Source organism: Geotrypetes seraphini, chromosome 2 (genome assembly GCF_902459505.1).
Source record: "Geotrypetes seraphini chromosome 2, aGeoSer1.1, whole genome shotgun sequence".
NCBI classification, from domain to species: domain Eukaryota; kingdom Metazoa; phylum Chordata; class Amphibia; order Gymnophiona; family Dermophiidae; genus Geotrypetes; species Geotrypetes seraphini.
The window spans coordinates 96,363,313-96,379,591 of NC_047085.1; the positions used below are offsets into that span (position 1 = coordinate 96,363,313).

General features: G+C 45.0%; 1 protein-coding gene across 5 annotated transcripts in view; it reads left to right on the top strand.

Annotated features, from left to right (window-relative positions):
* Positions 1-16,279, top strand: part of JPH1 (junctophilin 1) — a 235,427-nt gene that overhangs the window by 17,513 nt on the left and 201,635 nt on the right. The window contains exons 2-3 of one of the 5 annotated variants that reach the window (XM_033933310.1): positions 5,518-5,632; positions 8,887-9,563. The exons of the other annotated variants lie outside the window; for them this stretch is intronic. Coding sequence (XP_033789201.1) covers positions 5,518-5,594 — 77 coding nt within the window. The 3' untranslated portion in view covers positions 5,595-5,632; positions 8,887-9,563. Of the gene's footprint in view, positions 1-5,517; positions 5,633-8,886; positions 9,564-16,279 lie in introns of those variants that run through there. 5 annotated transcript variants of the gene reach the window in all.

The following is a 16,279-nucleotide window of genomic DNA, read 5'->3' on the forward strand; positions in this document are numbered from 1 at the left end:
TCAGCCACCATAGGTAGGAACAGGTGAGCTTGTATGTTGGGGACTAGAAGGTTCTGGGGTAGGGAGAGGAATCAGATTGGGGAATGTGTCTTTGATTTTGGACAGGGAGATCAGAGCAAGAATGGAACTTTTTGGCCTGGGATAGGGGAGGGGGAAGGAGGGAGTGGAATCATGGAGGGATTTTGTTGTGAGAGGATCTGGAGGTGGGGTGAGTCATTTGGAGAGGGTTGGGAGGGAGGGGTGACCTCTGCAGGCTACTGGCTGCTATCCGGAAGTTATGCAGGATTTGATATGGCTGGTTAGTGCCAATACAAGGGCTGTTCAAAATGTATCAGACCTTTATTCATAAAAATTACTGAGATTCAGATACAACAATCTTATACTAATCTCCTTCAAAGTAGTCCCCTTCGGCTGCCACACACTTCTTCCAACGGTTCTGCCACTGTCAGAAGCAGCGCTGGAACGCCTCTTTTGAGATTGCTCGCAACTGGTCCTTCGCATTCTGCATGATGTCTTCTCTTGACTGAAATCTGGTCCCTTTCGGGGGCATTTTCAGCTTGGGGAAAAGCCAGAAGTCACACAGAGCCATGTTGGGAGAGTAGGGAGCCTGAGGAATCACTACTTGAAAGGGTCCAGAGAAAAGCGACTAAAATGGTTAAGGGGCTGGAGGAGTTGCCATACAGTGAGAGATTAGAGAAACTGGGCCTCTTCTCCCTTGAAAACAGGAAACTGAGAGCGGACATGATTGAAACATTCAAGATAATGAAGGGAATAGACTTAGTAGATAAAGACAGGTTGTTCACCCTCTCCAAGGTAGAGAGAAAGAGAGGGCACTCTCTAAAGTTAAAAGGGGATAGATTCCATACAGACGTAAGGAAGTTCTTCTTCACCCAGAGAGTGATAGAAAACTGGAACGCTCTTCCGGAGGCTATTATAGGGGAAAACACCCTACAGGGATTCAAGAGAAAGTTAGACAAGTTCCTGCTGAACCAGAACCAAGTAAAGCTAGTCTCAGGGCACTGGTATTTTACCAAAGGGCCGCCGCGTGAGCGGACTGTTGGGCACGATGGACCACTGGTCTGACCCAGCAGCGGCAATTCTTATGTTCTTAGATGTGTTGTGTTTGGCCAGAAAACTCTGTATCAAATGTGAAGAATGGGCAGTTGTGTTATCGTGATGGAGCTGCCAATTGCCTGCTGACCACAGGTCCGGCCGTTTGCATCTCACATCGTTATGAAGGCATCGCAGAGCCTCTTGGTAGTACCCCTTTGTGATGGTTGTGCCTGTGGTGCATACTCATGATGAACCACGCCTCACAAGGTCAATGACGATCTCATTTCTGGATGTTGAGGGCCTACCAGAACGTGCTTCACTCTCCACTGATGTGCGGCCATCTGTATGATGCCCATTGCTTTGTCCCCAAAGGCCTGTTGAATCTAGCAGATCATTCCACTTGGGAATCGCCAAGCTTTACACAAAATTTAATGCAGTAGCGTTGTTCAACTTATTCTGTCATTTTGTCAAAAAACAAAAATCCGACTTCGCTCACTTACACTTCCTCACCCATCGACGGTCTGCTGGCAACTGACAACTTCTGTAGGCAGGAAAAAATTCAAGGATGTGCATTAGGGTTGCCTACATATATGCACCAAACCACGCCTCCCTAGCTTTATTTGTTTATGCAAGAAAAATTAAGGTCTGATACTTTTTGAACAGCCCTCGTATTTAGTAACACTGCCTCTCTTGCCCACTTAATTGCTTTGCATATTGGACCCAAACTGTATAAGGAATATATTTCATGCTGTGGGATGTGAAATAAAATGCTACAACTCAATGTTTTATGCTTTGATCAAGAATAAAGCTATAAAAAATATAAATTGTGATTCACAGATGGTTTGGGGTAATTTTATAAGTGTCTATCGTGATTATTCTTTAAGGATTATTTTAAAACCATGCAAACCACTGCTTGCCCTGGATCGGTAGCATGGAATATTGCTACTCCTTGGGTTTTGGCCAGGTACTAGTGACTGGATTGGCCACCGTGAGGACGGGCTACTGGGCTTGATGGACCATTGGTCTTATCCAGTAAGGCTATTCATATGTTCTTAATGTTAACAACTAAAAGCTCCTGGGATCACTCGTTTTGAGCATGCTCATGATCATTCTGGTGCACTTACATGCACTTCACATGAATGAGATTGTACATAGTGTGCTTGAGGGTTGGTATAATGCTCTAGAAACAAATGTGGAGTAGTTGCCAACAGCAGCCTGAGAACCAGGTTTCAAAACCTGCTTCTCCCATGGATGCTTCTAATGACCTTAGGTAAATCACTTTGCCATTCATTGTTATAAGTTACAAACTAAATTGTTTGGCAGGCATGCTTATTTTATAAACACATTTCGCTATCACAGTTCATTTCCTTTTAAAGGATGAGCCTTCTCAGGAAGAAATAGTATGTCTTCAAATGTTTCTGTCTGAAAACATTTGTTTGGTAATACTAGTGCATTTAGAAAAGGTTTGAGATTTCCCCCGTTGCTTTATTGCTCTGCAGGATGTAATTTTTATCCTGTAGCAATATGTTGAAGTGAACAGATGTAAGTGTAGATAACATTACACAGAGAAGTAGTATCGGTCTGCTGTCAGATCTTCTCCGCTATCACACAGATAGATGCCGAGAAAGCTTGCCAAAGTACCAATCTGGTGGCTTTTGGTATTAGCATAAGTGCAGATTTTGGGAGCATAGCAACAGTGAAATGAAAGGAAGAGAGTAGAATAGGGAATCATAATAATAGATGGCAGAAATAGCATTTTTGAACAAGGAGGTGTAAAGGGAGAAAGCCATACAACATGGAGTACATGGAAGTCAGAGACAGAAAATAAAAAATTGTGTAATTTTGTGGAGCAGAAAAGAGAATTCTCCAGATATTCTTCACCTTGGCTGCCTTGTGGTTTAGCTTATTCTGTTTATACTACCATGGAAACATCTCATCTGCTGGCCCAAAGCATGGTTACCGGCAAGAGTTCTCTTTATCTAGAACAGTCTTTTACTATCTTCATTTTGTACTTCACCATACTGAGTAAATGAGCATTCAAAATCCCAAAATGATTTCCTCCAGCACTCAACTTTCACATGTGTACTTACAAATCTGTAATAATCTAAATAAACAACAATACAAGTATGGCTATTGTGTTTACATATGGCCTCCTAGGTCCTCTGCATAGCCTGTCAGACAAACATGGCAACTACTACCAGGAAGTCTAGTTGAGTTAATGATATTTGTTACTGTCCCCAGGCTTTGATGATTGGTGTTACTATACTCAGGTTTCCAACATGCACAGATTCAGCCATTTTGTGTTGGTTTGCCTTGTAGTCAACATAATAATGATGTTGTGTATCCCAAAAAATCATTTATCAGTAAACTGTTGATAGGGCATTGGAGAAATTGCTCTTAAATTCAAAAACAGGGTCATAGGATTTTACAAGAGCATGTTCTCTCCCCCCCTCTCCCCCCAGACCTCTGTGGTACACTCAATTATTTTCCTCCTATCATACAGTGTTTCTCCAACATAACATAATAATAGCCATACTGGAGTTGGCCACACAATACCTACTAACACCTGCTCTCTAGATAAATAGCTATACTGGGTCAGACCAATGGTCCATCTAGCCCAGTATCTTGTTTCCATCAGTGGCCAAACCAGGTCAGAAGTACCTGGCAGAAACCCATATAGTAGCAACATTCTATGCTACCAATCCCAGGGCAAGCAGTGATTTCCCTCTAACAGGCTGCTGTTGGTTTCCGCAGCACGTTCTCTCTGCCGTTGTCCTGCCTCTTCTCTGACGTCAGGGGCGGGATCACAGCAGAGGGAACGTGCTGCAGAGGCTATGGCAGGCTGCTAGGATCGCTACAGCCGATCGGCGATCCTCTGCAGGTTGTTTGAAAGGTGAGACCGGGATAGAGGGAGGGAAAATACAGAGGGCAAATCGCGGGCCTGAGTTTGACACTCCTGCATATGGCAATTCTTATGTTGGAATATATAGCATAAGAACTTAACTCGCCCATTTTATTCTCTAGGCTTCTAGCATTTGTATTAGAGAATGACACGGGGAAAAAATTGTCCCCATCCGCCGACCATTGACCCTGTCCCTGCCCCATCCCCATGACCACTGCCCCCGTCCCATCCCCATCTCCCACAACTACTATCCCCGCAGCATCCATACAAGCCTCAGTACTGCAATATTTAGCTTATTCCTTCCTTATAAATCAAAGTTCTGGCTGCTGAACTAGAGAAAAAGAAAGAAATAGAAATTTTTTTTGCTACCTTTGTTGTCTGGTTTCTGCTTTCCTCATATTCTCATTCAATTCCTTCCATCCACTGTCTGTCTTCTCTCTGCGTCTTCCATTTGCTCTATTACTGTACCTCACCCTTCAGCCCCCACCCCCCACCAATTGGTCTGGCACCCATCTTCTTCCTCCGCTCCCCCCATAGTCTGGCATCTGTCTTATTCCCTTCCAGCATCTTCTCCCCACTCTGTCTTCCCCATTTCCCTTCAGCGTCTTCTCCCCACTCTGTCTTCCCCATTTCCCTTCAGCGTCTTCTCCCCACTCTGTCTTCCCCATTTCCCTTCAGCGTCTTCTCCCCACTCTGTCTTCCCCATTTCCCTTCAGCGTCTTCTCCCCACTCTGTCTTCCCCATTTCCCTTCAGCGTCTTCTCCCCACTCTGTCTTCCCCATTTCCCTTCAGCGTCTTCTCCCCACTCTGTCTTCCCCATTTCCCTTCAGCGTCTGTTCCTCACTCTGTCTTCCCCATTTCCCTTCAGCGTCTGTTCCTCTCCACCCCCTTTTAGCATCTGTTCCTTTCTTTTCCACCATCACCCTTCCCTCTCGCCACCTTACTGCCCTTCAGCACCCTTCACACGGTCCAATAATCTCCCTTCCTCCCCTTACCTTCATGGCGCGTTTTGTTACTTTCCAGAGTAACTTGCTCAAGCCTGCCGAGCCTGCCTGTGTGCGTCTGTGGGCGGAAGCTTCTTCTCTGATGCAACTGGAAATTGCGTCAGAGGAGAAGCTTCTACTCGCAGACACACACGACTGCAGGTAGGCTTGAGCAAGTTACTTTGGAAACTAACGTATCACGAAGGTAAGGGGGAGGGAGGGAGATAGATTCAGACGATAGATAGGAAGGAGGGAGGGGGCTCAGCGCGATCGGTGACCGTGCACATTCTCTCCCTTAACTGCGGGGACAAGGCCATTCACTGCTCCAGGGGGCGGTGGATGACCTTGTCTCCTTGCCCGCAGTGAGCATTCCCCCCCCCCCGCCCCCCACCGCCATCATTTCGGTGGGTTACCTGCGGCTTCAAAGAATGGGAGGTTTTTATTCCTATTAACAGCTTGCTCAGCAGTTGTCAGTGATAATTTGCAATCAGGTCTGTCTGCTCTTTATTTCAAATCACCTGGTCTACTATGGCCTTTATTGCAACCTCAGTTTTGGGATGCCCTGTTTTCTCTGTTAAGGTGCTATCCTTCAAAGATGTCTTATTCTGAACTATGCTGAAGAACATGCAGAGAAGAATAAAGTTTTTGGAATCTAATGTATTATTGGACCTGAGGAAACATGGTTTCAGTAGAGGTAGGTCTTGTCATTCAAATATGATTAATTCCTTTGGGTGATTGACTAGAGAGTTGGGTCAGAGGAGAACGCTAGACGTGGTTTTAGATTTTAGCAAATCATTTGACACAGTTCTGCATACACAACTAATAAATAGCCTGAATGCTCTCGGTATGGATCCTAAAGTGACTGACTAGTTGAGTTGAAAGCTATAGAGGGTAGTGGTAAATGTTGCTCACTCCTGAGAAAAAGAATGATACCAGTGGTCTATCACAAAGTTTGGTTCTTGGGTCAGTTCTTTTTAATATTTTTGTAAGAGATAGTGCTGAAGATCTGTCTGATAAGCTTTTCTTTTGTGCAGATGATACCAAAATCTACAATAGGATAGACACCCTTGATGCTGTGGATAATTTGAGAAAGGACCTAGTGAAGCTTAAAGAATGGTCTGGAATTTGGCAGCTAAGAATTAATGCTAAAAAAATGCAGGATCATGGATTTGGGCTGCAAAAACCTGAGGGAATGATATAGTTTTGGGGATAAAAACTTGTGTGCTTGAAAGAGGAGTGAGATTTGGCTCCAATCATATGTGATGATTGATAAGATAGACGGGTAGAAAAGGCAATGGCAAAAACTAGAAGGATGCTAGGATACATAGGGAGAGGAATGGCCACTAGAAAAATGCAGGTGCCTTGTATAAGACCAAATTTAGAATATTGTGTACAATTCTGGAGACTGCAGCTTTAAAAAGACATAAATAGGATGGAGTTGCTCCGGTGGATTGGGGGGGAGGGGGCTACTAAAATAGCCAGTAATCTACATTATAAAGAAGTGTAAGGGGACAGACTTAAAGATTTCAATATGCATACCTTGGAAGAGAAGGGAGATATGATTGAGACATTTAAATATTTCTGTAGTATAAATGCACAGGAGATGAATCTTTCAAATAAAAGAAAGCTCTGGAATGAGGGAACATAGGATAAAAGTGAAAGGGGATAGACTCAGAAGTAACCCAAGAAAATACTTCATAGTGCCTAAGCCACAAAATTACAGGCAGTCCCTGGGTTAAGATCGAGTTTCATTTTTTTAAATCATTCTTAAGTTGAATTTGTATGTAACTTGGATCTTATACAGTACACAGTCTATAAAAACATTCAACATTAGTCTTTAAGCCCATTACATTAACAGGTGCTAGAATAGATGTGTCTGTCTGTGTTTCTTTCTTTCTTTCTTTCTTTCTCTCTCCTTGGCCGCTGTCTGTGTCCTTCTGTCTTTCCTCCTTCCCCCCCCCCCCCCCGAGCAAAGCTGTCTGCCCCCAGCACACCCCTCCCTCCAAAGCAGCCCCCTTTCCCTCTCCCTGACAGTCTCTCCATGGCCCCCCTTCTGTATTCCCCCAGAGCAAAGCTGTCTGCCCCTCAGCACACACCTACCCCCAAAGCAGCCCCCCTTCTGTATTCCCTCAGAGCAAAGCTGTCTGCCCCTCAGCACACACCTACCCCCAAAGCAGCCCCCTTTCCCTCTCCCTAACTGTCTCTCCATGGCCCCTTCTGTCTTCCCCCAGAGCATAGCTGTCTGTCCCCAGCACACCTCTCCCCCCCCCAAAGTAGCCCCCTTTCCCTCTCCCTGTCTCTCCATGGCCCCTTCTGTCTTCACCCCAGAGCAAAGCTGTCTGTCCCCAGCACACCCCTCCCCCCAAAGCAGCCCCCTTTCCTTCTCCCTGACTGTCTCTCTCTCCGTGGCCCCCTTTCTTTATTCCCCCCAGAGCAAAGCTGTCTGCCCCCCAGCACACACCTCCCCCCAAAGCAGCCCCCTTTCCCTCTCCCTAACTGTCTCTCCATGGCCCCTTCTGTCTTCCTCCCCCCAGAGCAAAGCTGTCTGTCCCCAGCATACCCCTCCCCCCAAAGCAGCCTCCTTTCCCTCTCCCCCTGTACTGTTCCTGTTCTTACCCTCCCTCCATCCCAGGTCTTCTGGCCTGCTCCTCTTCAAAGCAGCCTGTGATTGTGGCCGGCTTTAGCGAACCTCGCAGGCTGCTCTCCAACTTGGTAGCACGTACCCTCTGACGCTATCCCGTGAGTCAGAGGGAACATGCTACTGAGGTTGGAGAGCAGCCTGCGCGGTTCGCTAAAGCCGGCCACGATCACAGGCTGCTTTGAAGAGGAGGATCAGCGGCAGTGGTTGGTGAGTGAGGGTGGGAGGGGGGAACCTCCAGTGTGTTCCCTGCCGAGGACGCGGGCAGGGAGAGAGCTTGCCTGCGCTTCCTCCAGCAGTTGGTGAGGAGGGGAGTGGCCAGAGTGATCCCTGCTGCTGCGTTCTAAAATAGAATACAGCCATGGATCAGAAAACATGGCCGCAGGGGTCACGAAACCCTAAGTGCGCATGCGCGCTTAGGGTTTTATTATATAGGATTACTGTAGTTTATATAGGATTACTTTGGTATTGTAGTTTAAATAGAAAGAAAAGATAGGAGGTTTACACTTATTTTTGTTCTTCATCCATCCCCCTGTTCCCTCTCCACTACCACATCCAACATTTCTCCCTCTCATCTCTTCCCCGTGCATCTGTACCTTGGGCCTCTCCCACCACCATGTCCAATATTTTTTCTCCTTCCCTATGCCCAATAGTTCACCTCTTTCTTCATTTCCCCATATGCATGGTCTCTTTCCCTCTCAGGCACCCATGCCCAACAATTCTCCCTTTCTATTCCCTCCCCCATCTCAGCATCTCATTCCCTCACGCCCTCCATTGTTCCATCCTGTCTCCTAAGTTCATGCTCCCTCCCTCCCAACCTCCTTCCATCCTTTGTCCGAAGTTTGTGCTCCCTCCCTTCCTTCTGTGTCCCAATGCGATCCCGATTCTCCCTTCCTGTGCCAACGCACCCTTTCTTCCTCCCTTCTGGTCCAAGCGCGACCCTGCTCCTTTCAGTGTTCCAATGCACCCTTTGTCATCTTTTCCTCCATTCTGCATCCCAAATTCATGCCTCCCGCAGGTGTTTACCTCCTCTGGCTGGATCCCTCCTCCCATCACATTCTCTTTGCAAAGCCGCGGCTCGCAGCTGATCTGGAAGCCCCTTCATGCCTCCCGCGGGTGTTTACCTCCTCCGTCCGGCTCTCTCCTCCCAGTGGCATTTCTCTTCATGAAGGCACGGCTGCTGGTTCCTGCACGTAGCTCGCGGCTGACCTGGAAGCTTTTCCTCTGACGTGAGGGAAGACTTGTACACATTAGTAATAGGTGAAATAAATTTATTGCTTTCATTACCACAATTTCATTTTGTTCTACAGGGTGGTATAGAAGGGAAAAGATAGCCATGAAGTTTTCAAATACCAAGAATTTGGCAGGACCCCACTGACCACTCAAGCAACTGCTACATCTGCAGGGTGGATCCTTTCAAACGTTGAAAAGCAAGCATCTGCAATCACATATTCAGACATTCCTTCATCTACTGCCGTGCAGCCACATTGCTCTGAGCTCCCCATATCAACTTCCCCAGAGAGAGAGCAGCTGTCTTCAGAAGATAGTAGCAAGTCAGAGAGTGAGGGAGATGACATAAATCCAATTTACAACCTCAGTGGTGCAGCTGATGAGAGAAATCCATACTATCCAAACCAAAAAGACCTCAACAACCTGATCAGAGATCTTAGTCTCACCAAGTCCAATGCCCAGTTTTTGATATCTAGGCTCAAGCAGTGGAACTTGTTGGATGAAAGTGTACAAGTCACAGATCAGAGTGTCAGCAAGCTTTTTCCATCATCTTCACCATCAAAATGGGCTCTGCTTCTGCCACATAGTGGCCAGTGTGTTTGAGTTAATTGGAATCACCTGTAACCTGAGTCCCTTCATTGACCGCTCATCCAGGATCATCAAAGATGTGCTGGTGCATAATGGGAACAAGTACCCGTCTCTTCCACTAGCTTACTCAGTGCACCTCAAGAGGATCACAATAGCATCAAGACCTTACTAGGCACCTTGAAGTATGATGAATACAGCCGAGAGGTCATCGGAGACTTCAAAATGGTGGCATTCCTTTTTCTTTTCAATTATAAAAATGCTTTATTTTCTCTTTACACGTATATAGAATCCATTCCAATCTTACTCTGTTCCCCCACCACACTAGAACCTCTATCAGGAAGTAATTCTGCCTGTGCACATTTTTTCATGATGGCATTCCTAATGGGTCTCCAAGGCGGTTTTACCAAGTTTCCCTGCTATCTCTGCCTTTGGGACAGCAGTGACAAAGGTGCACTACTAAGGGTAGGACTAACCAGAGCAGATTGAGTTATCTGTGAGGAAAAACGACATCAAATGGGAACCACTGGTGGACCCCTGGATGGTGCTGATGCTAGCACTGCACATCAAATCGGGCCTAATAAAATAATTTGTCAGAGCTCTAGATGGGAGTCAGCAGCCTTCAAGTAGCTTCAAGACACCATCCCTAATCTGAGGCAAAGATCAAAGATGGTGTCATCATTGGACCACAGATAAAGAAGATCCTGGAGTCAGTGCTCCCTCTAAGCGGGCGGGTGCTGTGAGCAAAATTTTTTTCGCTGTGCGCTACAAATATCGGGCGCCAGCAAGTTATGAGCCAACTCGCCCGATTCTCCTCTCGCCGCCCTGCCCCGCCGTGCGCTGTGACGTGAAACTTGTGCGCTGGATGTAATATTTTGTGCGCCAGCGCACGCCAGCACAGCTTAGAGGGAACACTGCCTGGAGTGCAAGGAATTTCCCAAGAAGCTAACTAGGAAGGAGAAAGTGGCTAGGAATAGCTTTGTCGTAGTGGTTCGGGGCTTCCTGGGCACAAGGCTGAAAAATACGTGGAGTTTATTGAAAATATGGTGAAGAATTACAATAAAATGGGTTGTAGGGTGTCTCTCAAAGTCCATGTCCTCGATACTCATCTTGAGACATTCAGGAAGAACATAGAGCATACTCAGAGGAGCAAGGTGAGTGCTTCCACCAGGATACACTGAACTTTGAACGCCGCTACCAAGGACAATGAAGGCAGACTTCATCTCTGGACTGATTCATAAAAGTGACTTAACAACATACAATATACCCCCATGAATTCACGATACGCAAATCACGGACTCAGTCATTCGCGGTATTTTCTGGTCAGAAAATACCGCGAATGACTGACCAATGGAAAAGCTCTCTTACCAGTTCCACACAGCCTGCCTTCCCTTCCCAAAACTGTGGTCTTCCCCCACTTCAGCATTCGCCTGGGAACTCGAAGGGGCTGGCGCGCACGAGCTCAGGGAGTCTAACTGCAGTGAGTGCCGGGGCATCTTAATGACAGACTGCCAGAGCCTGGATTTTGGAGTCTAATTCAGAGGCACCTAACGAGATTCTAAACAGGGGAGAGTGCAAAACAGTAGCTGAATTAAATATGTCTAGAACATATTTTTGGAAGGAGGTGGAGAGGGAGTGCTAATTACAGTACTCTTCCGATATTCGCAGTTTTTCAACATTCGCTGACACTCTGCAAACGTAACCCCTGCGAATTTCGGGGGAGTATTGTAATTGGAAATCTTGAAAAACTACTCGCTTCTAAATCTTCTATGGTCATCTTTGTATAACTTAAATATAAACCACTGCATAATGTAGTTGTAATTCATATGTTGCTTTTTATGAACTTAAAGGAATGAAAAGATGAAAATCAGTGTTTTTATGTTTTAAATAGGTAAATTGCCAAATTTGACTTCTGATCACAAAAGCAAAGCTTTATAGAAAGAAGACATTTGCTATACTTTTTAGGCATGAGCAATTTGGAAATTACACTTACTGTCCAGGAACAAAAATTGTGTTACTTGGGGGTCCTTTTACTAAGGTGCTCTAGCCCAGTAGTTCCTAACCCTGTCCTGGAGGACCACCAGGAGAGAGATTTGCATATAATTGAGGTGACAGGTCCATGCATATTAGGGCTATATCAAAAACCCGACTGGCCTGGTGGTCCTCCGGGACAGGATTGGGAACCACTGCTCTAGCCGATTTAACGTGCGCTATACGCTAACGGGTCCATTATAGTCTATGGACGCATTAGCGGTTAGCGTACACTAAATTGGTTAGCGCGCCTTAATAAAAGGACCCATAGTGTTGTTTGTTTTTATTATTACATACATCTTGACTGGGATTTCCCAAGAACAGTGTATATAAAGATTATAAGCAAACAATCCATTTTTGTAGTTAGTACCCAGGGAAAAGATTTAGGTGTTCTGGACAATAATTTTGACTTCCTTAATGCAGTGCATGACTGCTTTGGCAACTGTTTGCTTTGGGGGGAGGGTTAATGTTTGGAATTATTAAGAAAGAGATGGGTAATATCATAATATCTCTGTACTGCTTCATGGTGCAACTACATCTTGAGCATTGTGTGCAGTTCTGGTTTGCAAATTGTCAAGAGCCTGGGACTCGAACCAAAGACCCAAGAGATCTCAAATATAATAATGATGAAACTCATTGTTAATCATAATTTGGAATTTAATATAAATTTGAATTTTAAAAAATGGGGAAAAGGACCTCTGTAACCAGGAGTTGCAGGTATCCAATTTCACTGCACAACAATTTTTTGGTTAAGTCTTGATTCCTGAAAAGTTTTTGGTGATTATGACAGGTACCAACTTGGTATGCTCAAATATGGTTTTGGTTTTACTGCATCACGTAAGAACTATGAGAAATAGACATTTTTATGTTTACTGACAATAAAATATATAGTCAAGTTTACGTTTCGCACAAGCGACTAAATGAAACAGAATTAAAAGTGTTTTGCTCCCGAGTTTCTTTTATATTCAGTGTCTGGTGCATCACGTTGTAGCATCCAACAATAGTCGGCAAGCATTGACGGATTCCAATTGCCCTGGTATCGTTTCTCCATCGTAGCTATGTCTTGATGAAACCTTTCACCGTGCTCGTCACTCACAGCACCGAGATTTGCGGGGAAGAAGTCCAAGTGTGAATGGAGGAAATGAATCTTGAGTGACATATTGCACTTCATTCTCTTGTATGCTTTGAGAAGTTTGTCTACCAGCTGAATGTAGTTTGGGGCTCTGTAATTGCCCAGAAAATTGTCAACAACGTCTTTCAAGGCTTTCCAGCCAATTTTTTCCGGCCCAACTAACAGATCTTCAAATCGCTTGTCACTCATAACATGTCTGATCTGGGGGCCAACAAAAATACCCTCTTTGATCTTGGCATCAGTTATTCTTGGGAACATCTGTCTTAAATAACGAAAACCTTCCCCTTCCTTGTTCATTGCTTTCACAAAATTCTTCATGAGTCCCAGTTTAATGTGAAGAGGAGGCAAAAATATCTTTGTCGGGTCAACAAGCGATTCATGTGCTACATTTTTCTGTCCGGGAACTAACTTTTTACGGAGTGGCCAGTTCTTTCTAGAATAGTGCGACTCTCTGTCTCGGCTGTCCCATTCGCAGATGAAACAGCAGTACTTTGTATAGCCAAGCTGCAGTCCTAGTAACAGAGCAACGACTTTGAGGTCTCCACAGATATTCCAGTTATACCTGGTATACTGGACATACTTTAGTAACATTTCCATATTCTCATATGTTTCTTTCATATGTGCTGCATAGCCAACAGGTACTGAAGGATAAACGTTGCCATTGTGCAACAGAACAGCTTTCAGGCTTAACATTGACGAATCAATGAAAAGACGCCACTCTTCCGGGTTGTGATCACAACCAAAGACCGAGAACAATCCTTCAATGTCACAACAGAAACAGAGACTGTCGACTTGTGCAAAAAATTTGGTTATATCATGATGCCGGTCTCGAAACACAGAAATTTTCGTACCTGGTGATAGCAAACACCATTCCTGCAGTCTCGAACCTAGCAGCTCAGCTTTTGCTTTTGACAGACCCAAATCTCTGACCAAATCGTTCAATTCGGACTGTGTTATCAGATGTGGATCGCCTGATGAGGATGGTTCAAAATCCGGGTCAATGTCACTGTTAGAACCCTGCACTGCAGTTTCTTCATCTGGTTCGTCTAAGGTCCAATCCTCTGGTGGTTTCGGAACTGGAAGACTGTCATCATGTGGCATGGGTCTCATTGCTGAAGGCAGATTAGGATATTCAATTGACTTCTTGTTTTTGGCAGAGAAACCAGACACATTAGTCAAACAGAAATAACAGTCCGTCACATGGTCTTTCTGTTCTCGCCATATCATCGGAACAGCAAATGGCATCGTCTTTCGAGTACCTCTGAGCCAGGCTCTCAGACTAACAGCACATGTCGCACAGCAAATGTGAGGCGCCCATTGCTTGTCTTGATCACCTATTTTGCAGCCAAAATACAGATGATAGGCTTTCTTTACAAGGGCAGTCATCGAACGTCTCTGAGGCGTAAGTGTATATTCCCCACAGATATAGCAGAATGTGTCGCGGCTGTTACGACACCGACGAGACATATTGCCCGACACCAAAACGTCTATAGCATCAAGCTTACTTACTGTTATATTGCTACAGCTACTATACTACTATACTTTACTATACTGATACTATATACACACACGGACTATCTATATTAACCAAATGAGCAGGATCGGTGTATGGAAGCCACCATTATAGCATGGTGAGACAGCGCAAGCTCGTTCAGACCTGCCCAGACATGCCCAGGATGTCATCTTCCATAAAACAGCTTCCAACCTGGCTAGATTTTATGCATGGACATACCCAGGCGGCACAAACCGTTGTTGATAAGACACTTATGGGAGAAAAAATTGTTTGCATCCAAATATAAGAAAAAATCACGACAAAATTGAAGATTTCTCTGAAATGGTACGTGATGGGTAATTTTTGATGTAATATTCATGATCAGCACCCAAAATTCTATAAGAAACACCCAGCAGTGTTCAGGAAGCAAAAACTTTGTTGTGCAGTGTGCAGACTGCTAGTTTATATTGGTTCCTGTTTCATTCATTGGCCCAAAGACCCTCCCCCCCCCCCCCCCCCGCAATTATTTTATAAGTATTTAGTGCTGCTTATTGTGAATTTTGCTAAATTGTTGCAAGTGAACACTATATTATAAATCCAGAAAGAATCTTTATAAATAAAAAAGTCTCTTTTAAATATGAAGGGACACTTATCTGTCAACATAAATCTTATTTGTGTGGGAGCAATCCAGTTGATTCGAGTTCATTGAGATTTTTTGATGTATTGAACATATTTTACAAACCCTGAACTAAATGTAGAACCGTAATGTAACATCAACATATCTCCGCTCCCTGACCAAAGCATTCAAAAAAGCACATAAACAGTGATGACTCAAAATGTGGCTATATAAAACTTCTGGAAAAAAAACAACTATACTGAAGGGTGCCCGTGAAGCTGAAAATGGCCCATGCTAGCACATATCATCATGCCCTGCCCCTTAGATGAAAACGTAGGGCCTGATTCTATAGATGGTGCCTTAGTTAGGTTCTGTATTTGAAGCCATCTGTTGCCAGCTACCCAAAATCCGCACCTTAAATAGTGTTGTAATTGACTGTACCATTGAAGTTAATTAAGTTAAAATCAAGTTAGGCACTCTGAGGAATTCCATGCCTAAGTGAAGGTGCCTTCTGATTCCTAATAATGCAGTTAGGAGCAGAGAAAAGGTGTGGTTTACTTAGACATCGCTGATTCGCTAGGCATCCAAGTTAAGCCAGGGAAAAGGAAGAGAGTGTGGCATAGTGAGCTACAGCCTCAGCACCCTGAGGTTGTGGGTTTAAACCCTGCAATGCTCTTTGTGACCTTGGACAAGACTCTTAATCCTTCGCTGCTCCAGGTGCATTAGATAGACTGTGAGCCCACAGGGATAAATAGGAAAATGCTTGAGTACCTGATTGTAAACCATTTAATACACCTTGTCCAAGCAGTATAAAAATTAACAACCCCCTCCCCCCAAAAAATAAATAAATAAAAGCTTGACCTAATATACTGCCACCTACCTCTAGGATGTGTAGGCACCGCTAACCGGGATTCTATAAATGGTGCCTAGTGGTTGACTGACAACCGTGCCAAACAGTGCCAATAGTCAACTGCTAGGCGCCATTTATTGAATTGGGCCAACAGTGTGTGATATCCCTGCCTGCAGGAGAAAACATCTAGCACTACCTGTGCTGGTAGTACAAAACGAATAGTGCAAGCAAATGTTTTGTGTTGCCCTGAGGAGTTAAATGTTCATTTGGATTTTGCTTGCACCTTCTCCAGCAGTAGCTCAACCAATCGAAAGGAACAGCAGTGGGATTTGAGCCAAGCTTCCCTGGATATCAAAGCTGGGTGCTTTAGCCAATAAGCTACTGCCACTCTACTCTGATATACAAAATGCAGCTCAGAGATGCAAAATGTTTTGTACTTGGAGCAGTGCTGAGTTCAGCGAAGGAGTGGCTTAGCGGTTAGAGCATTGAATCGCGGCACACTAGTGTGCCTCCTGAGATTTCAGGTGTGCCACGGCACACTGAGGAGGAGGAGAGGTGCCGGCAGACTGCCTCTCGCGGTGAGACATGTCCTGTAGGCAGTCAGCCGGCACCAGTGCCTCTCCTCTCCGGCCCTCTCACCTTGTTGGCATCCCCCACTGGCGTCTCAGAGCCTGTCTGATGCGTATGCATGTCATATCATCATGGTGACACCCATGCACTTCTGGGTGCCTCGAGCTGCGGCCACTATCTATAGTGTGCTGCAGCTC